At 36.3% G+C, this 17,446-nt stretch overlaps 1 protein-coding gene across 3 annotated transcripts in view; it reads left to right on the top strand.

Annotated features, from left to right (window-relative positions):
* Positions 1 to 17,446, top strand: part of SETDB2 (SET domain bifurcated histone lysine methyltransferase 2) — a 90,794-nt gene that overhangs the window by 13,223 nt on the left and 60,125 nt on the right. For all 3 annotated transcript variants that reach the window (XM_047865158.1, XM_047865139.1, XM_047865130.1), the window contains 4 exons: positions 1,726 to 1,851; positions 2,817 to 2,882; positions 6,176 to 6,272; positions 14,305 to 14,868. In XM_047865158.1, the coding sequence (XP_047721114.1) occupies positions 1,726 to 1,851; positions 2,817 to 2,882; positions 6,176 to 6,272; positions 14,305 to 14,868 (853 nt within the window). The remainder of the gene's footprint in view (positions 1 to 1,725; positions 1,852 to 2,816; positions 2,883 to 6,175; positions 6,273 to 14,304; positions 14,869 to 17,446) is intronic.

Below are 17,446 nucleotides of genomic sequence, written 5' to 3'. Positions count from 1 at the left end.
TCAGAGCCTGCAGCCTGCTTCGGATTCTGTGTCTCCCTCGCTCTCTGCCCCTCCCCCACTCATGTTCTGTCTCTCTGTCTCTCTCAAATATAAGTAAACATTTAAAAAGAAAAAAAACCCTCTTCTCATTGTATACATTGTCCTTAATTACATCTACTCAAGCATTTATGTACCATTTACTCCAGAATTCGTATAACTGGACCAGATCTTACTCTGGAGCCTGTATACCCAGTGTACTTGCCCTACTTAAATTTCTCACTTGTCTTCTGTCTTTATTCCCTATCTCAATGAATACTATTACTGTGCATATGGTTGCCCAAGTCAAAAACTTAGAAATCACTCTTGACTCCTCCCTCTTTCCCCTGCCACCTGAGTGACCTTTTAAGAAACTAATCACATATAAGATGCTTAAACCTTTTGAGTGGCTCCCATAGGCTTTTGTATAAAACTCAAGTGAAAGGCTCTCCATGGCATGGCTTCTCCTACCTCTAATACCTCTTTCTTCATCCTTTGTGTCCTCTCACATTGCATTTGTTTAAAATCTTGTCTCAGCTGTCCTATGGGGAGTTAAAAGTAGGCTTGGTCTTGGAGGCATCAGGCCAAAGTGTCAACAGGGAAACAACACCCCTTCTGAGACTGCGATGGTGGCAGCATCCCTAATTAGCCAGAGATCCCCTTTGGGTAAGGTGACTTTGCCAGGGAGATTTGGGACTATGAGGCCTAAGCCTTTATGACTATTCTCACCCCACTGCTGAACCTAGAGATGTAGGTTTAATTTTTATTAAGGAAAATATATTTTTTGTAAGCTTACTAGGCTCTCTGTTTATTAATCCTCTGAATGGCTTCTCAAGTGACCTTGCTAAAGTGCAATAATCATGTCTCTCTGTTCTTTAAGGCCCTGTTAATTTTGAACATTTTATATGTTTTTACATTTAACATTTTAACATAAATTTTAGCATTTTAGGTATTTTTGTTACTTTTAAATGTGGTGTGGGTGTGAGATTTGGCTTTTGCCAGTTTAATTGTATTTCTCATATTTCTGTGTTCAGCTTTCAAAGAATTATTTCCTCTAGGAAATTTTTTTTTTTTTTATGTAAACTCTATCCCCAACATGCAGCTTGAACTCACAACCCCATGATCAAGAGTTGCATGCTCTACCAACTGAGCCAGCCAGGCACCTCTCTCTAGGAATTTATGACTAAGGTGTTTATTTGCTGGGCATATGAAATATTGGCTCATCTATATAGCTATCTATAAAAAGTATAAACATTATTTTGGCTTCATATAATTATTTAAAAATTATAAAAGACATTTAAAAACGTTATTGTTAGACATTTAGTTCACCAATTCTTGAGATGTTTCATTCTAAAACCATTTCCGTACTCAGTGGAGGTTATATCTCTGAAACTTTTAAAATGCTTATACGTACATCTACCACCAGCCTAGAATGAAGCCATTCCTTCTGTTTTCCAGGGACACCAGAAATAGTACCATTAAAGTTTTCAACATATTTTTATGTTAGCAGAAATGAGTAAGATATTTAGGTCATATTCTTTGCTATTCTTTATAAAGAAACAGTGATAAAAATCTTTTTCCTCGAGGAAAAAAACAGACCAATTAAATCTTGACATTATTTAGAAACCACGTGGATTCTCTATAACATATGCCTTGGGGAAATTACAGTCTATTTTTAGTGAGCTCTTAAGCTATTCACTTTTATTATAGGTGATGCAAAAACTTTCTGGATGGAGCTGGAAGATGATGGAAAAGTGGACTCCATCTTTGAACAAGTGCAAAATGTGTTACAATCACTGAAACAAAAGATTAAAGATGGGTCTGCCACAAATAAAGGTATGAAGCACAAAAAACTTTTAATACATTTAATGTTAAATGTTACCCACTGGCAGTATAATACAGTGCTGTTTCCACTATGTTTCTTTTGTTATCTAAGAGCCTATCAGTTCTGTTTGCTTTGTGTGTGTTTGTACTCTGCTTCGACAAAAACACGCTTTTGCCACATGCCATAGACATTTTGTAAAAGTGGGTGAAAATGATTACTTTGAATGTTAGCTAATGAGTTTATCTCTTTTTCTGTCAGGCTCCCTTGTTTTCCCCACATTTTATCTTTGCTTTCTCTTTTTATCTCTTTTTGAGGGGTGATGGGTATTGCAAAAGTAATATCTGCTCATTGTACAACGTTTAGTACCAATAGAAAAATATAACAAAAATTATCCACCACCCCATTACTCAGAGACACCTAATGTTTTTTAAGAATGCGAAAGTACATGTAACGATATTTTGCCTGCTTTAATCAGAACTTGCCTTCTATTTCAGCAGTCAGTTCCATCAGCCAAGTTTGTATTTTTTCTGTTTCTTTGTTTTCAACCCTGGTTGGTTGTAGAACAGAAGACTTTTAGGTAGAAATTTACTTCTTTCCTTCAGGACATAAGATATTCAAGCAAATTTTCATTTGGACTCTTCTTAATACTTTGTGGATGTTTTTATGACATTAATCTTTTGTTTGCTTGTCCAAACAGTAGCGCTGTTTTTCATTTTAATGTTCCTTCTCATTCCTTCATGAGTCAGATATATCTAGTTTTGAATCCAGTTCTAACAACTCCTAGCTGAATGACCTGGAATAAATAGTTTAACTCCTAAGATTCAATTTCTGTTTCTAATGCAGGTAATCATAAGACTCTCTCAGAGGAGTTAATGAAGATTAAGATAAAGTACATAAATTATTTAGCACAGTAGCTGGCACAATGAAAATGATGCTGCTGCTGCTGGTTTTCATGCATTTTTCCTTTCCTTAACAGAATACATCCAAGCAATGATTCTAGTGAATGAAGCAACCATAAGTAACAATTCAACATTGATAAAGGGTACGTGCATTAATAATCCCAATTTTGAGTATTCTTTTATTTTCTTGACTTGATGCAGGCTTAATTGAGTTCAGATTATGTGAGATTACCTAAAGATAATTTAATATAAAATGTAAGACCTATACTGGTAAATTATATAAATCAGTGTCCCTATTTAATAAAAAGTCCTACCCATCCAGCGATAGGAAATGCACACTGTTCTAAGCCTCTTAGGAAATGAACAAATGTATCTCTTCTTCAAAAAATTCTAAGACCCCAGACTACTGTAAACCCACCTTGTGTGAAAAACAGTACTAGAAAGGTATATTCTGGCATAGATAAGTTAGTGTAAAATTTTTTTATTTCTAGATTATTAGACCATTAGTCTTGCAGACTCTAAACAAATTAGGTTTCGGAGGAATTGATCAAAGATACTGTACCAGAACTAGGAAAATAAAAAGTTGTTTTATCAGAATCACTCTCCTATAAATCTTAGTCTATCTCAAATTTCCTAAAATACTGAGAAGGTACTTTACTGGATTTTAATGCTGCTAAATATTATTAGCAAATTATAATAATTTTAACTTACATAATATGGGGTCTTAAGGTTTTAAATCTCTGAAAATATAGCCTAGCATCATGAGTCTATTTTAAAAAAACCTTTTTCTTATTCAAAAGTATTCTCAATTTCAGTAGCTAATGTATAATTTTAGAAGAGTAGTTTCTTTTTTTTTTTTTATGTTTATTTTTGAGACAGAGAGAGACAGAGCATGAACGGGGGAGGGTCAGAGAGAGAGGGAGACACAGAATCTGAAGCAGGCTCCAGGCTCTGAGCCGTCAGCCCAGAGCCCGACGCGGGGCTCGAACTCCCGGACCGCGAGATCGTGACGTGGCTGAAGTCGGACGCTTAACCGACTGCGCCACCCAGGTGCCCCAAGAGTAGTTTCTTTAAGAAAACAACCTTACTCAGTATCTTTCAGTAGCACTTGGAATCAACATACTTGAGAGATCACACTAGTTTTGCAAGGAGAGGCTTTTAAATGCAGGAGGTGGTAAGAGGAACTAATTCTAAAACAATTTATTTCTCGCTAACAAAGTAAATTGAGTTTTGGTTTTTTTGTGATAATTTTATCAATAGAAATATTGAATATTACAATTTTGTATTTTTATATGGTTCCTCTGAAATGTAATGAATTTATCAAAAGTATATATTTGCCAATGGTATAGAGCAATATTTGTAAGTAAGGAATTGGGGAGTTATGTAATTGACATTGTTGGCAAAACAAAGATTAAAAACTTTCTAATAATAAAGTTTCATGTTAGTATTTACTTTTTAAAAAACATTGAAACTGGGAAAGACAAAAGGACTTCATGTTAAGGTCAAAACAAGGTATCCCATATCCAACTTGAGTCCTAAACCACTGATTACCTTTATTTTCTTTGCTTGTGTCTAACTGTAAATATGTGCTATGTCCCCAAACAAAGGATTGGATACTGTTTTCTTGAGAGGAGTTATTATTTCCCCTTTCCTCCCTTATCTGATGATTAATTTTAAAATCTCCATGTTTGGGGGCTCCTGTGTGGCTTAGTCGGTTAAGCATCTGATTTTGGCTCAGGTCATGATCTCATGGTACTTGAGTTCAAGCCTTGCATCAGGTTCTCTGCTGTTAACACAGAGCCCGCTTCAGATTCTCTGTCCCCATCTCTCTGCCCCTCCTTGCTGGTTTGTTCTCTCTCTCTCTCTCTCAAAATAAATAAAATCTCCATGTTTCAGTAAGTTTTATTTTTAATTATGTTTATATACATTTATTCTATTCATATTTGTTAGTATGGATTTTTATGATTTATGCAAAGAAATTAGTTGGGAAAAATCAGAAACGCTTAATTGTAAAACTTAATTTTAATCAGGTATTATAGCTCTTTTCAACTATCAGATTTTAAACCTTTATCTTGATAATTAAAGAGGGATAATTGTTTTCCAGATAGCCAAGTAGTGGCCTCATGTTATAACTTAAACTATTCTTTTATTTACTTACAGTTTTTTCCTTTTTTTTTTTTTAATGTTTGTTTATTTTGAGAGAGAGTGTGAGCAAGGAAGAGGCAGAGAGAGAGTGAGAGAGGGAGAATCCCAAGGAGGCTCCCTGCTGCCAGCACAAAGCCCTATGAGGGACTTGAGCCCATGAACTGTGAATTCATGACCTGAGCTGAAACCAAGAGTTGGACACTTTACCAACTGAGTCACCCAGGTGCCCCAAACTTTTTCTTCTTAATAAGATTGATCTGCAGTAAAAGACCAATGTAAGTTAATAACCTGAAGCAAGATGAGAATCCCTTTTTTTCTTAAAGGTCCTCAATGCATAGGAAAAAACATGTTTAAAAAATATCTTTAAACCAAACATAGAATATTCTACATAACCATTTTTCAAAATAAGAACAGGGAATCCATAACTTTTTTCACTAAATACACAACTTCTATTATTGTAGTCATGTTAGAGAGTAAAAATAGATGAAGTAGAAAAAACACAAGATAGAGGATGAAATTAAATGCAGGAGCACCTGGGTGGCTCAGTTGGTTAAGCATCCTGCTTAAGCTCAGGTCCTGATCTCACAGTTCATGGGCTCAAGCCCTGTGTTGGGCTCTGTGCTGACAGCTCTGAGCCTGGAACCTGCATCGGATTCTGTCTGTCCGTCTGTCTGTCTGTCTGTCTGTCTCTCTCTCTCTCTCTCTCTCTCTCTGCCCCTCCCCCACTCACACTCTGTCTGTCTCAAAAATGAGTAAATGTTAAAAAAATTTTTTTTAAATAAAAAGAAATTAAGTGAAGAAAGATATAGGAAAGACTAAGTAATATGAAAAGACAAGTGGAAGTACAAAAAGAGGTACCCAAATACCCCACCCTCCAAAAATATAGATAGCAGTGGGAACAATGAGAAAGCAAAAGATAACATAAATTTTCCATTTTTTGACCTTTTGTAGTACGAGCTATGTTATTTTTCTATAAAATACAAGCAGAAATAAGGATACTTGATGTTTACCTTAAAGGTTGATTAAAATTCAAATAAAGTTCAGGGCAAACTAGATTTTCTCCAGTAGAAGTATCTTCTACCCTAAGTCTTTTACTTGATCATACCTTATTTTGTCAATATTTTTGAAAATATTCACACCTGATTTTTTAATTTAATCTTGATATTTTCATATGTTTGCAGATTTAAGGGCGCCATGTATCTCTAATCAATAAAGATATTATTTAGATATTAGAGTAAATGATTCTTAACTTGATATATTTAATACTCATGTTTGTATTTTTTTCATGTAGATCATACATCGGTGATCCAGAATGAACAGGAAAACAAATCAGGTTCATTGCCTTCTACATCATATGAAGACTCCTTTCCAGAAGACTGTACATTTCTGTATGTATATAGGTTAAATTTTTTTATGTTGTCAATGCTTTCATTTCCAGAAAATTATTCTTTCTAATCATTTGACATAAGAATAGATAAAATATATAAAAAAAAATTTTTCCCATCAACTTGAAAAGTCATAAATTTTAGTATTTTATGTAGGATAAAGGTTCATGAGTCTCTTAACAAGGTATTTACTTGTTAACATCCCTAGGTAATCAAGTCTTTGAATAAAATTTAGCTTAAGATGTCTTTGTGTATAGGGGCACGTGGGGGCTCAGTTGGTTGAGCATCTGACTCGAATCATCTCAGTTCACGTCTTGATCTCAGGATCAAGAGTTCAAGCCCCGTGTTGGACCTGAAGCCTACTTTAAAAAAAAAAAAAAAAAAAAAAAAGCTGTCTTTGTGTATGTTATTAATATACTAAAAGCTACCAAGTTGGCAATTTTTTTAACTAAAAAATTATTTTTCCTGGAGTATTTTTTTTTTTTAAGGATTTTATTTTTAAGTAATCTCTACTCCCAATGTGGGGCTTAAACTCAGCCCTGAGATCAAAAGTCACATGCACTGCTGCCTGAACCAGCAGTCCTAGATTATTTCTTTTAAAGTGGAGGGTAACAGTATTTTTTTTTTAAGTTTATTTATTTTGAGAAAGAGAGGGATACATGAACCATGAAATCATGACCTGAGTTGAAATCAAGAATCAGATGCTCAACCACCTGAGCCACCCAGGTGCCCCAAACAGTATTTCTTTCAGTACCAGTTCAGCTTTTCAAATACTTAAATGGCTCTAAATTACTTAGGAGAATGGGCTAAATTTTTCTGACTGTTTCTTTCTCCTTTTACCATTTCAGTGAAGATTCCTTAGCATAAAGTAGAATCGTATGAAAGGAAATCTGACATTGTGACACATAATCTTTATTTTTAGGAGGTAACACCTATACTAAAACCTTTAAGAAGTAGTTTAAAGGAAGTTCCTGAAAGTATTTTGTGCTACACCAGGGAACAATTTCAAAAACAAAAGTGTCTTTATAAAGAAAGTTCTTAAGTTAATTGCCTTATTTTGTTTGTCTTTTCAGCTACATATTAAATTGACAAAAAAAAAAAATTGTCAGTGTAGAATTTTTTTTTTTATGCTTATTTATTTTGAGAGGGAAAGACAGAGCATGAGCAGGGGAGGGGCAGAGAGGGAGGGAGTGAGGTAGAAAGAATTCCAAACAGGCTGCGATGCCAGCACAGAACCTGGTGCAGAGTTCGCTCTCACAAACCATGAGATCATGACTTGAGTCAAAATCAAAAGTTGGACACTTAACCAGCTGAGCCACCCAGGCTCCCCTAGAATTCTTTTTGTTGTTTTTTTAGGGTTTATGAGTGTTACAGATTGACTATTTTGCATATGATTTGCATTTGCAAATACTAGAGATGTCATTACAGTTTGATACTTACTTTATTTTATTTTTAATTTTTTAATGTTTATTTATTTTTGACAGAGACAGACATAGAATGTGAGTGGGTTAGGGGCAGAGAGAGAGCGAGACACAGGATCCGAAGCAGGTTCCAAGCTCCGAGCTGTCAGCACAGAGCCTGATGCGGGGCTCGAACTCATGAGCTGTGAGATCATGACCCGAGCTAGAGTCGGATGCTCAACCGACTGAGCCACCCAGATGCCCCGTTTGATACTTATTTTAAAATACTCTCAGAGGGGGTGCCTGGGTTGCTCGGTCGGTTAAGCATCCGACTTCAGCTCAGGTCACGATCTCGCGGTCTGTGAGTTCGAGCCCCGCGTCGGGCTCTGGGCTGATGGCTCAGAGCCTGGAGCCTGTTTCCGATTCTGTGTCCTTCTCTCTCTGCCCTTCCCCTGTTCATGCTCTGTCTCTCTCTGTCTCAAAAATAAATAAACGTTAAAAAAAATTAAAAAAAAAAAAAAACTCTCAGAGAAAGCCAGAAATTCTGGTCTTCTGATCTACAAAATTTCATTACCTTGTAAAAACAAGTTCAATCACTTTAAATCACTAAAATACAAGATTCTTTTTCATATAAATTACCACCAAAACTCTCTCATTTTCTATGTATTTCATTAAAATTTTTATTTCAAACATAAATGCAAGAGTTGGTTTATTCTTTTATTTATTTATTTATTTATTTATTTATTTATTTATTTATTTATTTATTTTGTTTAAGTTTATTTATTTAGAGAGAGAGCAAGAGCAAGTGCAAGTGGGGGCAGGGGCAGAGAGAGAGAGAGAGAGGGAGAATCCTAAGCAGGCTCCTCTAGGTCAGTGCAAAGCCCATTGAGAGGCTCTAATTCACGAAACTGAGATCATGACCTGAGCCAAAATCAAGAGTCAACCTATAGGGAAAAAAAAAAAAAACACATTGGTAGAAGAATTAACAATTGCATCAAGAGACCAAATAAGCATAGAAAAAAATAACATTTTTAGGTATTTGTAAGAATGTGGGGTATTGTTAAGTCAGTAAGTCAGAAGTCATCCAGTAAAAGAAAGACTTGTTATTCAGTAAATGACTCTGGAACAATTGGATATTATTTAGAAAATTTAAGTTAGATCTTCATGGCACATCAGAATAAATTCCAGATGAAACTGGACTCCCAATTCATGGAAAAATTAATTAATTAAAAATTAGAATCCTAAAAAATAATCATAGTAATAATAAAGATTAGATGTCTTCCCATGACATTATGTATCACCAATTTACTCATTACATTATTTACACTTTATTATATATACTTAGTTCTTTGTCTAGAATGTAAACTCCTTGAGATCGCAGAGCTTTTCATCATTACTTCTGTAGCACCTGGTGCATAGCAGGCACTCAAAAAATCTGATGGAAGAATGAATAAGTGAATGAACAAACAAACCCCTGATAGGAAATTGGAGAAAGCATATGAACAGACAGTTAACCATAAAGGGAAAAACCAGTAAACATTAAATTATGTTCAATCTCTCTATTCCTAGAGAAAAACATTAAGGAGGTAATAAAGTACTGTTTTTCATTTATCAAATCGGTTAAAATTTTTAGAATAATCAATTGATCAACACTCATACTGTATAAATTGATCCGGCCTTTTTGAGAATCGGTTTGGTTAGCCTGTATTGGTTAAAATGTGTGTACCTCCTAGTGCCATGATTGTGGTCTCTAAATGTTATTGCTCATTAAGTGGAACCATAGTCCTTTGGAGAAATGGCTAACTCCAGACCTGGGGCATCTTGTGACAGAAAGCAAGAAGGCTATCAAAGACTACCAAGTGTGTTAGAAAGATAGGAGCAAACTTGAAAGAGCTCCCACTGACCAAAAAATGGCACAATTTGGATATCAAAAGGAATAATCACTGTGATTGATTTAAACACATTAAATACTTAAAAACCCATTTTAAATTTTAAAAATAACATTTTAAAAGTCACTGGGGGTGCCTGGGTGGCTCAGTTGGTTAAATGTTCGACTTTCGGCTCAGGTCATGGTCTCACAGTTCATGAGTTCAAGCCCCACGTTGGGCTCTGTGCTAGCAGCTTGAAGCCTGGCGCTTGCTTCGGATTCTGTCTCCCTCTCTCTCTGCCCTTCACCTGCTCACGCTCTCTCTTTCTCTCTCTCTCTCTCAAAAATAAATAAACATTAAACAAAATTTAAAAATCAGTCACTTTGGTAATTGCTAGGATACAACTCACCATTCTGAGCACTAGTAATTAAAGAGAAAGAATCAAGCATTTATCCTGCCTTTCCTATATTAACTGTATTTCAGATAACCCAAGAGTTGATGAGGAAAATTTCTTCTTTATCAAAGAATTCCAGCCAAAAAATGCAGTAGAAATGGTAGAATTAGAAGATTGTTATTTTTACAACTTCCCCCCCTTTCCCAAAGAAACAGTGACCTTAGGCCAGTGCTGTTAAACTAATTGTGGTAAGAACAGGTGTTTTGTTTTGTTTTGTTTTGTTTTAAACTTCAAATTTATTGAGAATGAATACTCATAAAATACAATGAAATGTTGCAGCAGTGTTAAATTGCTGTAAAAGTTCCTAAACTTTTACAACTTTATATTTTTGTACTTATGAATTGGTAGCCAACCACTGTGGGATGGCACCACCATACCTTGAGTAGCATTGACCTAGATAATGTTAATGAGTGAATAACTAAACTATTAAGTGAAAGATTTATAGCACTGTCCTCCCTGCCCCCCACCGCCTAAATTGAACTTGAATCTAATCAAGCTTCTAAAACTGACTACTGATTTACCAGATAGAGGGATGAGTTAAATGACACCACCACAAGGGAAGCATCAACCAAATTCTAGAATGTGGGAAATGCTACAGGACAAATGACACAGTTATTCAACTGCAACAAATAAATGTCATAAAATGAAGAGAGAGGGGTACTGCTATAAGATTAGAGACAAAAAGACATCTGAATCAAATCCAACATGTGGGACTTGTTTGAATTCTGATTCAGATTTTAAGATAATCACTGATATGTGAAGATGGGTCACTGAGATTGTAGGTTGTTTTAAAAACCTTACTTGAAAAAAATTTTTTTTTGGTTTTAATGTTTATTTTTGAGAGAGAGAAAGTGTGAACGGGCAAGAGGTAGAGAGAGAGACACAGAATCTGAAGCAGGCTCCAGGCCCTGAGCTGTCAGCACAGAGCCCATTGCAGGGCTTGAACCCACGAACTGTAAGATCATGACCTGAGCTGAAGTCGGATGTTTAACCGACTGAGCCACCCAGATGCCCCTAAAAACCTTATTTATTAGACATACATACTGAATTATTTCAGGTAAAAGATGTAATGTCTAGGATTTGCTTTAGAATACCCCATGTTTTAGTGTGGGGCAAGAGGGGGGAAAATAGAAGTAAAATAGGCAACATGTTGATAACTACTGAAGTTTGGTAACAAGTGTCAAAGATAAAACCAGACATTGAAGTGATGAAAACATTTTATGCAGTAACTACTGATATTAAGGAAAAAAGCTGAGCTCTATTCCAGTTTATGCTGGGGTGACTAGTGTTTTAAAGGCAAATGAGGGAGTAGAGATAGAAGAAGAGAGGAACCCAAGTGAAAAACTACAAAGAGTCAGTGTGAATGTTTATGAGGCCAGCTATGTGTCCTAGCTGGGAATCATCAATGTTAGGATCTCTCCTCCCACAGAGACTGGAAGACAGAGGCCTTACCCTTCCTGATGATTAACTTTCAAAGGAAGGCCCTTCAGGACCTTGAGAAAGGCACTCTTGAGTTGTAGGAGATAAATACACATCTTAGAGGAATGGAAGAAAGATTCACAATTGTAAGCCCTTTTTTAGTAACTGTTCTAAGGAAGGAAGGTCAGGAGCTTATCTTCAGGTTTTGGCTACAAGAAACCATGAACTGTCTTGACAGCCTTGAGCTTTCTTAGGCAGGCACGTTAGTGGGGGGGCTTGGGTCATCCCAGAGACTTGGTCTTATGCTGCTAGAAGCCTTGCTGGAGTTTTGTTGTGGTAGTGCACAGGTTTAGATGGAGGCATCATGTGCTAAGAGTTCTACAGTTCTTACAAGTATATGGGGATCCAGTATATCAGGTTTGTGTTGTTGTTGTTGTTGTTTTTTAATTTTTAATGTTTATTTTTGAGAGAGAGAGAGAGAGAGACAGAGTGCAAGTGGGGGAGGGGCAGAGAGAGAGAGGGAGACACAGAATCTGAAGCAGGCTCCAGGCTCTGAGCTGTTAGCACAGAGCTTGACTCAGGGCTCAAATTCATGGACTGCGAGATCATGACCTGAGCCAAAGTCAGAAGCTTAACTGACTGTGCCACCCAGGTTCCCCCAATGTATCAGGTTTTTTAATGAGAAAATACACAGTTATGTAAGTTTGCAAGTTTTATTAATAAGAGGTTATTTTAAAATGTGTATTCTAGTTACCTAGTAACTCTTCTTAAAGGAATGTACCCTAAGGTAGTAATCAGGAATTTGGTCAAGGATTTATGTATGAGGATGTTGATCAAAGTAGTAACATACAGGAAAATTGGAAACAAATGTTTTTTACATTAAAAGGTTTATATTAAATACATTCTAGCACATCCTTTCATTTATTAGATTGTCAGAAATCCCAAAGCATCAAGAGCCATTGTCTGATAAGGCTCTGCAAAAGCAGGTACTCTCATAAATTGCTCAAAGGGCTGACCCCATGGAGAACAATTAGGCAATCTTTACAAATTATTAATTCATTTACCCTGTGACCTAGTACTGCCCCTTCTGGAAATGTATTCTGAAGTGATAATCTTTACATGTATGAAATTGTTATGCACAAGGTTATTCACCACATAATGATTTGTAATAGCAAAAGATTGGAAACAACAGAAGACTAGTTAAATAAATTGTGGAATTTATGCAAAGGATTGCTATATAGCTAGAAAGGGGGTGGGGAACTTCATATCTCTGCTTTCAGTAAGTAGCCATTAGTTACATGTGCCTATTTAAATTTGAATTATTTAAATTAAAATTAAATTTGAATTGATCAAAATTAAAAAAATTTTTTTCTGGTCATGCTAGCCACATTTAAAAGTGCTGAATAATTCACCACATGTGGCTAGTGGGGCTCCCAAATTGAACAGCACAGATATGAAACATTTCCATCAATGCAGAAAGTTTTATTGGATAGTGCTGCTTTATATGGTAATTGTAAAAATATCTCTAAAATACCTATATAACTTTTATAATAAATAACAGATACCTAAAGATAGAAAATACTATGTAAAGCAAAACTTAGTTTCTTCAGGTATCTGAAGAAAGATTAAAACCCAAGTTCCATATACATGGAGTCTTTTCACAGATTTTTTTTCTTAAATTCAGTAACCTCTCCATTTTCTCATGTCAGTTGATTATTTTAAAATATGTCAGTATGATGCTAGGTGTAATACATATTACAGAAAAAAACTGGTACAATTGTTGAAGGATTCCTGATGAATTCGTAATTTTTTTAGCTAGCCTTTACCGGTTTTCTTACAAGCGAACCCAAGCATGCCTGAAGTAACATTCCTCAAAGTGCATGCTCTAAATAAACTCTAAATTTGATAGGTACTGTAGCACGGAGTTACACCTGTAATCAAACTTTCTGGAATATTCTGAAATTAGGTTATTGTATAATAGGAAAGATACTTGGTGTTTGTTCTGATCCTGTGTAGCCTCTAAAACCTTTGGAATCGGCTGAAGAATGAATGTCTTTGGCATGCTAATGAAATGACTCTTAACGAGGGGCTCCTGAGTAGCCTCAGGGTGGGGGCTAGTCAACCAAAGACTAAACATTATGATTAGAAGCTGGAAACCTTCAGTCCTACCTCCCAACCTCCAGGGAGGGGTGAAGGGTTGGAGGTTGAGATAATCTCCATTGGCAAATGATTTGATCAATCATGCTTACATAATAAAGTCTCCATAAAAACCTCTAAATGGACAGGGTTCTGGAAGTTTTCCTGGTCGGTAAATGCTTTGAGGTGCTGGGAGGGTGGTGCACACAGAGAGGGTAGGAACACTCCGTGCCTGTTCCCACTTACCTTGCCTCATGCACTTCTTACATTTGGCTGTCCCTGAGTTGTATCTTATTATAAACTGGTAATAGTAATTAAAGTGAGTCTTTCTAGCAAATTATCAAACTTGAGGAAAGCATGTGGAAACCCCTGGGTTGGTCAAAAGTTTGAGTGGCCTGGAACTTGTGTTTGGCATCTGAAGTGGGGACAGTCTTGTGGGACTGAGCTCTTTAACACCTGGGAGCTGATGCTGCCTCCAAGTAGATAGATAGTGTCAGAATTGGACCGAATTGTTAGACACCCAGTTGAAGAGGTAGACATCATGTATTTGGTGTCCAAAGGAAAAAAATCCCTAAGGTATAACTTCTATATGGCTACAGAACATAATAAGTAAAATGTGTATTTCAGAGTCTGGCTTATTGTATTATGTCTAAAAAGAAGATAATAGGAACTAATTGCACCTTAGTGTACAATGTTTTTTAAAAATGGGGAATTGTGCTATATATTTGAGATACTAATGAATAATTAATTTTAAACAGATCTACAAAAAATAAGGAAATTCCTCCTTTGGAAAATAAAGTTGCATACATTACAGAAAAGAAATCATCTTTGAATTTACGTTACCAAAGTCATGACTGCTCTAGAACTTGTCTGATGAAAATGCCACTAACCTTCAAGGGAGAAAACCCTCTGCAGCTACCAATCAAATGCCACTTCCAAAGACGACATGCAAAGACAAACTCTCATTCTTCAGCACTCCACGTGAGTTATAGAACCCCTTGTGGAAGGAGTCTACGAAACGTGGAGGAAGTTTTTCGTTACCTGCTTGAGACAGAATGTAACTTTTTATTTACAGATAACTTTTCTTTCAATACCTATGTTCAGTTGACTCGGAATTACCCAAAACAAGAAGAAATTGTTTCTGATGTGGATATTAGCAATGGAGTGGAATCGGTACCCATTTCTTTCTGTAATGAAATTGACAATAGAAAGCTTCCACAGTTTAAGTACAGAAGGACTATGTGGCCACGAGCATATTATCTAAACAGCTTTTCCAACATGTTTACTGATTCATGTGACTGTTCTGAGGGCTGCATAGACATGTGAGTAGAGAAACATGGCATTTCCAAACGTCTTCTGAATGTAGGGTACTTGTCAAGAAGTCCTGCTGTGTATCAGTTTGTCTGTCTGTCTAAACTCTGTTTACCAAGAATCTAAAATGGAAAGATACACTCTCACCAGCAATAGAAAAGAAAACTGCTTGCCAAATACAATAGTAAATTAAAAATTCTTTCTCCCAAGGATGAGTATTTCCTGTAATCTAGTACCACAATCATTATAGCAACAAGTCCAACTAATGCCATGTAACAGTGCCATACACTGTGACGAGCACTTTACATACACTTTTTTATTTAATCCTCACACACCTTCTGAGGTAGGTAATGTTACTTCTGTGTTACAAATGAGGAAGTTGAGAAGCCAATTTTAAGATCATAGTGCAAACAAATTGAAAAGCCAGGATTTGAACCCATGCTGTTAATCATTATGTTATATGTCTTATTTTACTTTTACAGATATTTCTTTGCTGCTTTTTTATAAACACTTATTTTTTTATTATTATTTTTTTTTTTTTTTTTTTTTTTTTTACATTTTACTTATTTTTGAGAGAGAGAGAGACAGCACAAGTGGGGGAGGGACAGAGAGAGGGAGACAAAGAATCCGAAGCAGGCTCCAGGCTCCCAGCTGTCAGCACAGAGCCCGATGTGGGGCTCAAACCCACAAACCGTGAGATCATGACCTGAGCCAAAGTCATTTGCCCAACCGACTGAACCACCCAGGTGCCCCTTATAGTTATAATTAGTATTCTCATAACATTGCCATTCCATTAAAAAATTAAAACATATTCTAATATATTAGGAATTTGAAAATTTTGTTTTAAAGGTATGTAAGATACATGTATTTGTAGGTAGGCATATATAGAGTGGAGTTGCATTATACATATTTAATCTAATGCAAATTTAGCTACCTGTACTTGGCAAAAGAAGAAGAGAGAGAGAAATAATTTAAATAGTAAAGATAGCAGTTTCACCGTTTTCTCTGTTAGTTGAAGTGTGAGATGAGATCCATGAATTTGCTGTTACCTCAGTTTGGCTGTTTTTTAGGCCTGTCATAGAGGCCTAAAGAGAAATCTCTTCAGAGAGAGAAATCTTTCACAGTGCCAGGTTTTATTTTGTTTAAAAGTAAGTTGTTTTTTTGTCTTAACATTGCCTCTAAGTATAATCTAACTACATGTGGCCAAGCCCCAATCTCTCAGTGCTGGAGAGAAAAAAAAAACTATTGGACACTGTTTACCTAATGGTCAGTTTTTGAGATTTTTTAAAAGAATCTTGGCTATATGCGATTTTTGCTTTAATACCATGGACACTAATCTTTATATAAAATGTGCCACCAGTATACATATTTGCATCTATTGGTCAGAAATTGTAGGAGAAATCACAAAAGCAAAGGCTGAAACCCATTGGGATCTGGAAATGGACACAAGCACTGTGGCCAGGGTTTCTAACTCTTACAGGAATGGGAATTAAACATGTCCCATGCATGGCATTGAGTGGGCACTAAGTTCTCCTGGGAATGGAAACAGGGACCTCTACAGGACTGGGAACAGGCTAATTATCTCACAAAGCCTGGAATGAGATTAACAATAACCGGTTGCAGAGCAATGAAACCTATAGTCATAGCCAGAGCAACAGGGAAAGGAGTCAACATAAAGGAGTACCCAGGAGTAAACCTTATGGAAAGGTATGATTTCTTTTTTTAATTTTTTAATATTTATTTTTGAGAGAGCATGCGAGTAGAGGAAGGGAGGAGAGAGAGGAGAGACACAGAATCCAAAGCAGGCTCCAGGCTCTGAGCTGTCAGCACAGAGCCCGATGCAGGGCTTGAACTCAAGAGCTGTGAGATCATGACCGGAGCCGAAGTCAGACGCTTAGCCGACTGAGCCTTTCAGGTGCCCCAAGGTATGATTTCATACAGAGCATACAGAGATGTTTAGGACCCTAAAGACAGTGTGAATCTCAACAAATGGGAGAATTCACACCTGAAGAATCAGAGATAAATGCAGAATCTGATTAAAAGAGACTTTAAAATAGGTATGTTTAGGGGCGCCTGGGTGGCGCAGTCGGTTAAGCGTCCGACTTCAGCCAGGTCACGATCTCGCGGTCCGTGAGTTCGAGCCCCGCGTCGGGCTCTGGGCTGATGGCTCAGAGCCTGGAGCCTGTTTCCGATTCTGTGTCTCCCTCTCTCTCTGACCCTCCCCTGTTCATGCTCTGTCTCTCTCTGTCCCAAAAAATAAATAAATGTTGAAAAAAAAATTTTTTTTTAAAAATAGGTATGTTTAAAATGTTCACAGAGATTAAAATGTTAGTATCCATCAAGAAAAGGAGATTGGGGGGAAAAAAATATATATACATACATATATATATATATATATATATATATATGTATGTGTATATATATGTATATATATATATATAAAAAATGGAAATGTGGGAAATAAAACATGGGGTCAATGAAATTAAAAACTAAATAGATTGGGGCACCTGAATGGCTCAGTCAGTTAAGCATCCGACTTCAGCTCAAGGTCATGATCTAGCAGTTCCTGAGTTTAAGCCGCATTTTGGG

Source organism: Prionailurus viverrinus, chromosome A1, assembly GCF_022837055.1.
Source record: "Prionailurus viverrinus isolate Anna chromosome A1, UM_Priviv_1.0, whole genome shotgun sequence".
NCBI lineage: Eukaryota > Metazoa > Chordata > Mammalia > Carnivora > Felidae > Prionailurus > Prionailurus viverrinus.
The sequence above is the reverse complement of the archived record's forward strand: the minus strand, read 5'-3'. Positions and strand labels throughout refer to the sequence as shown.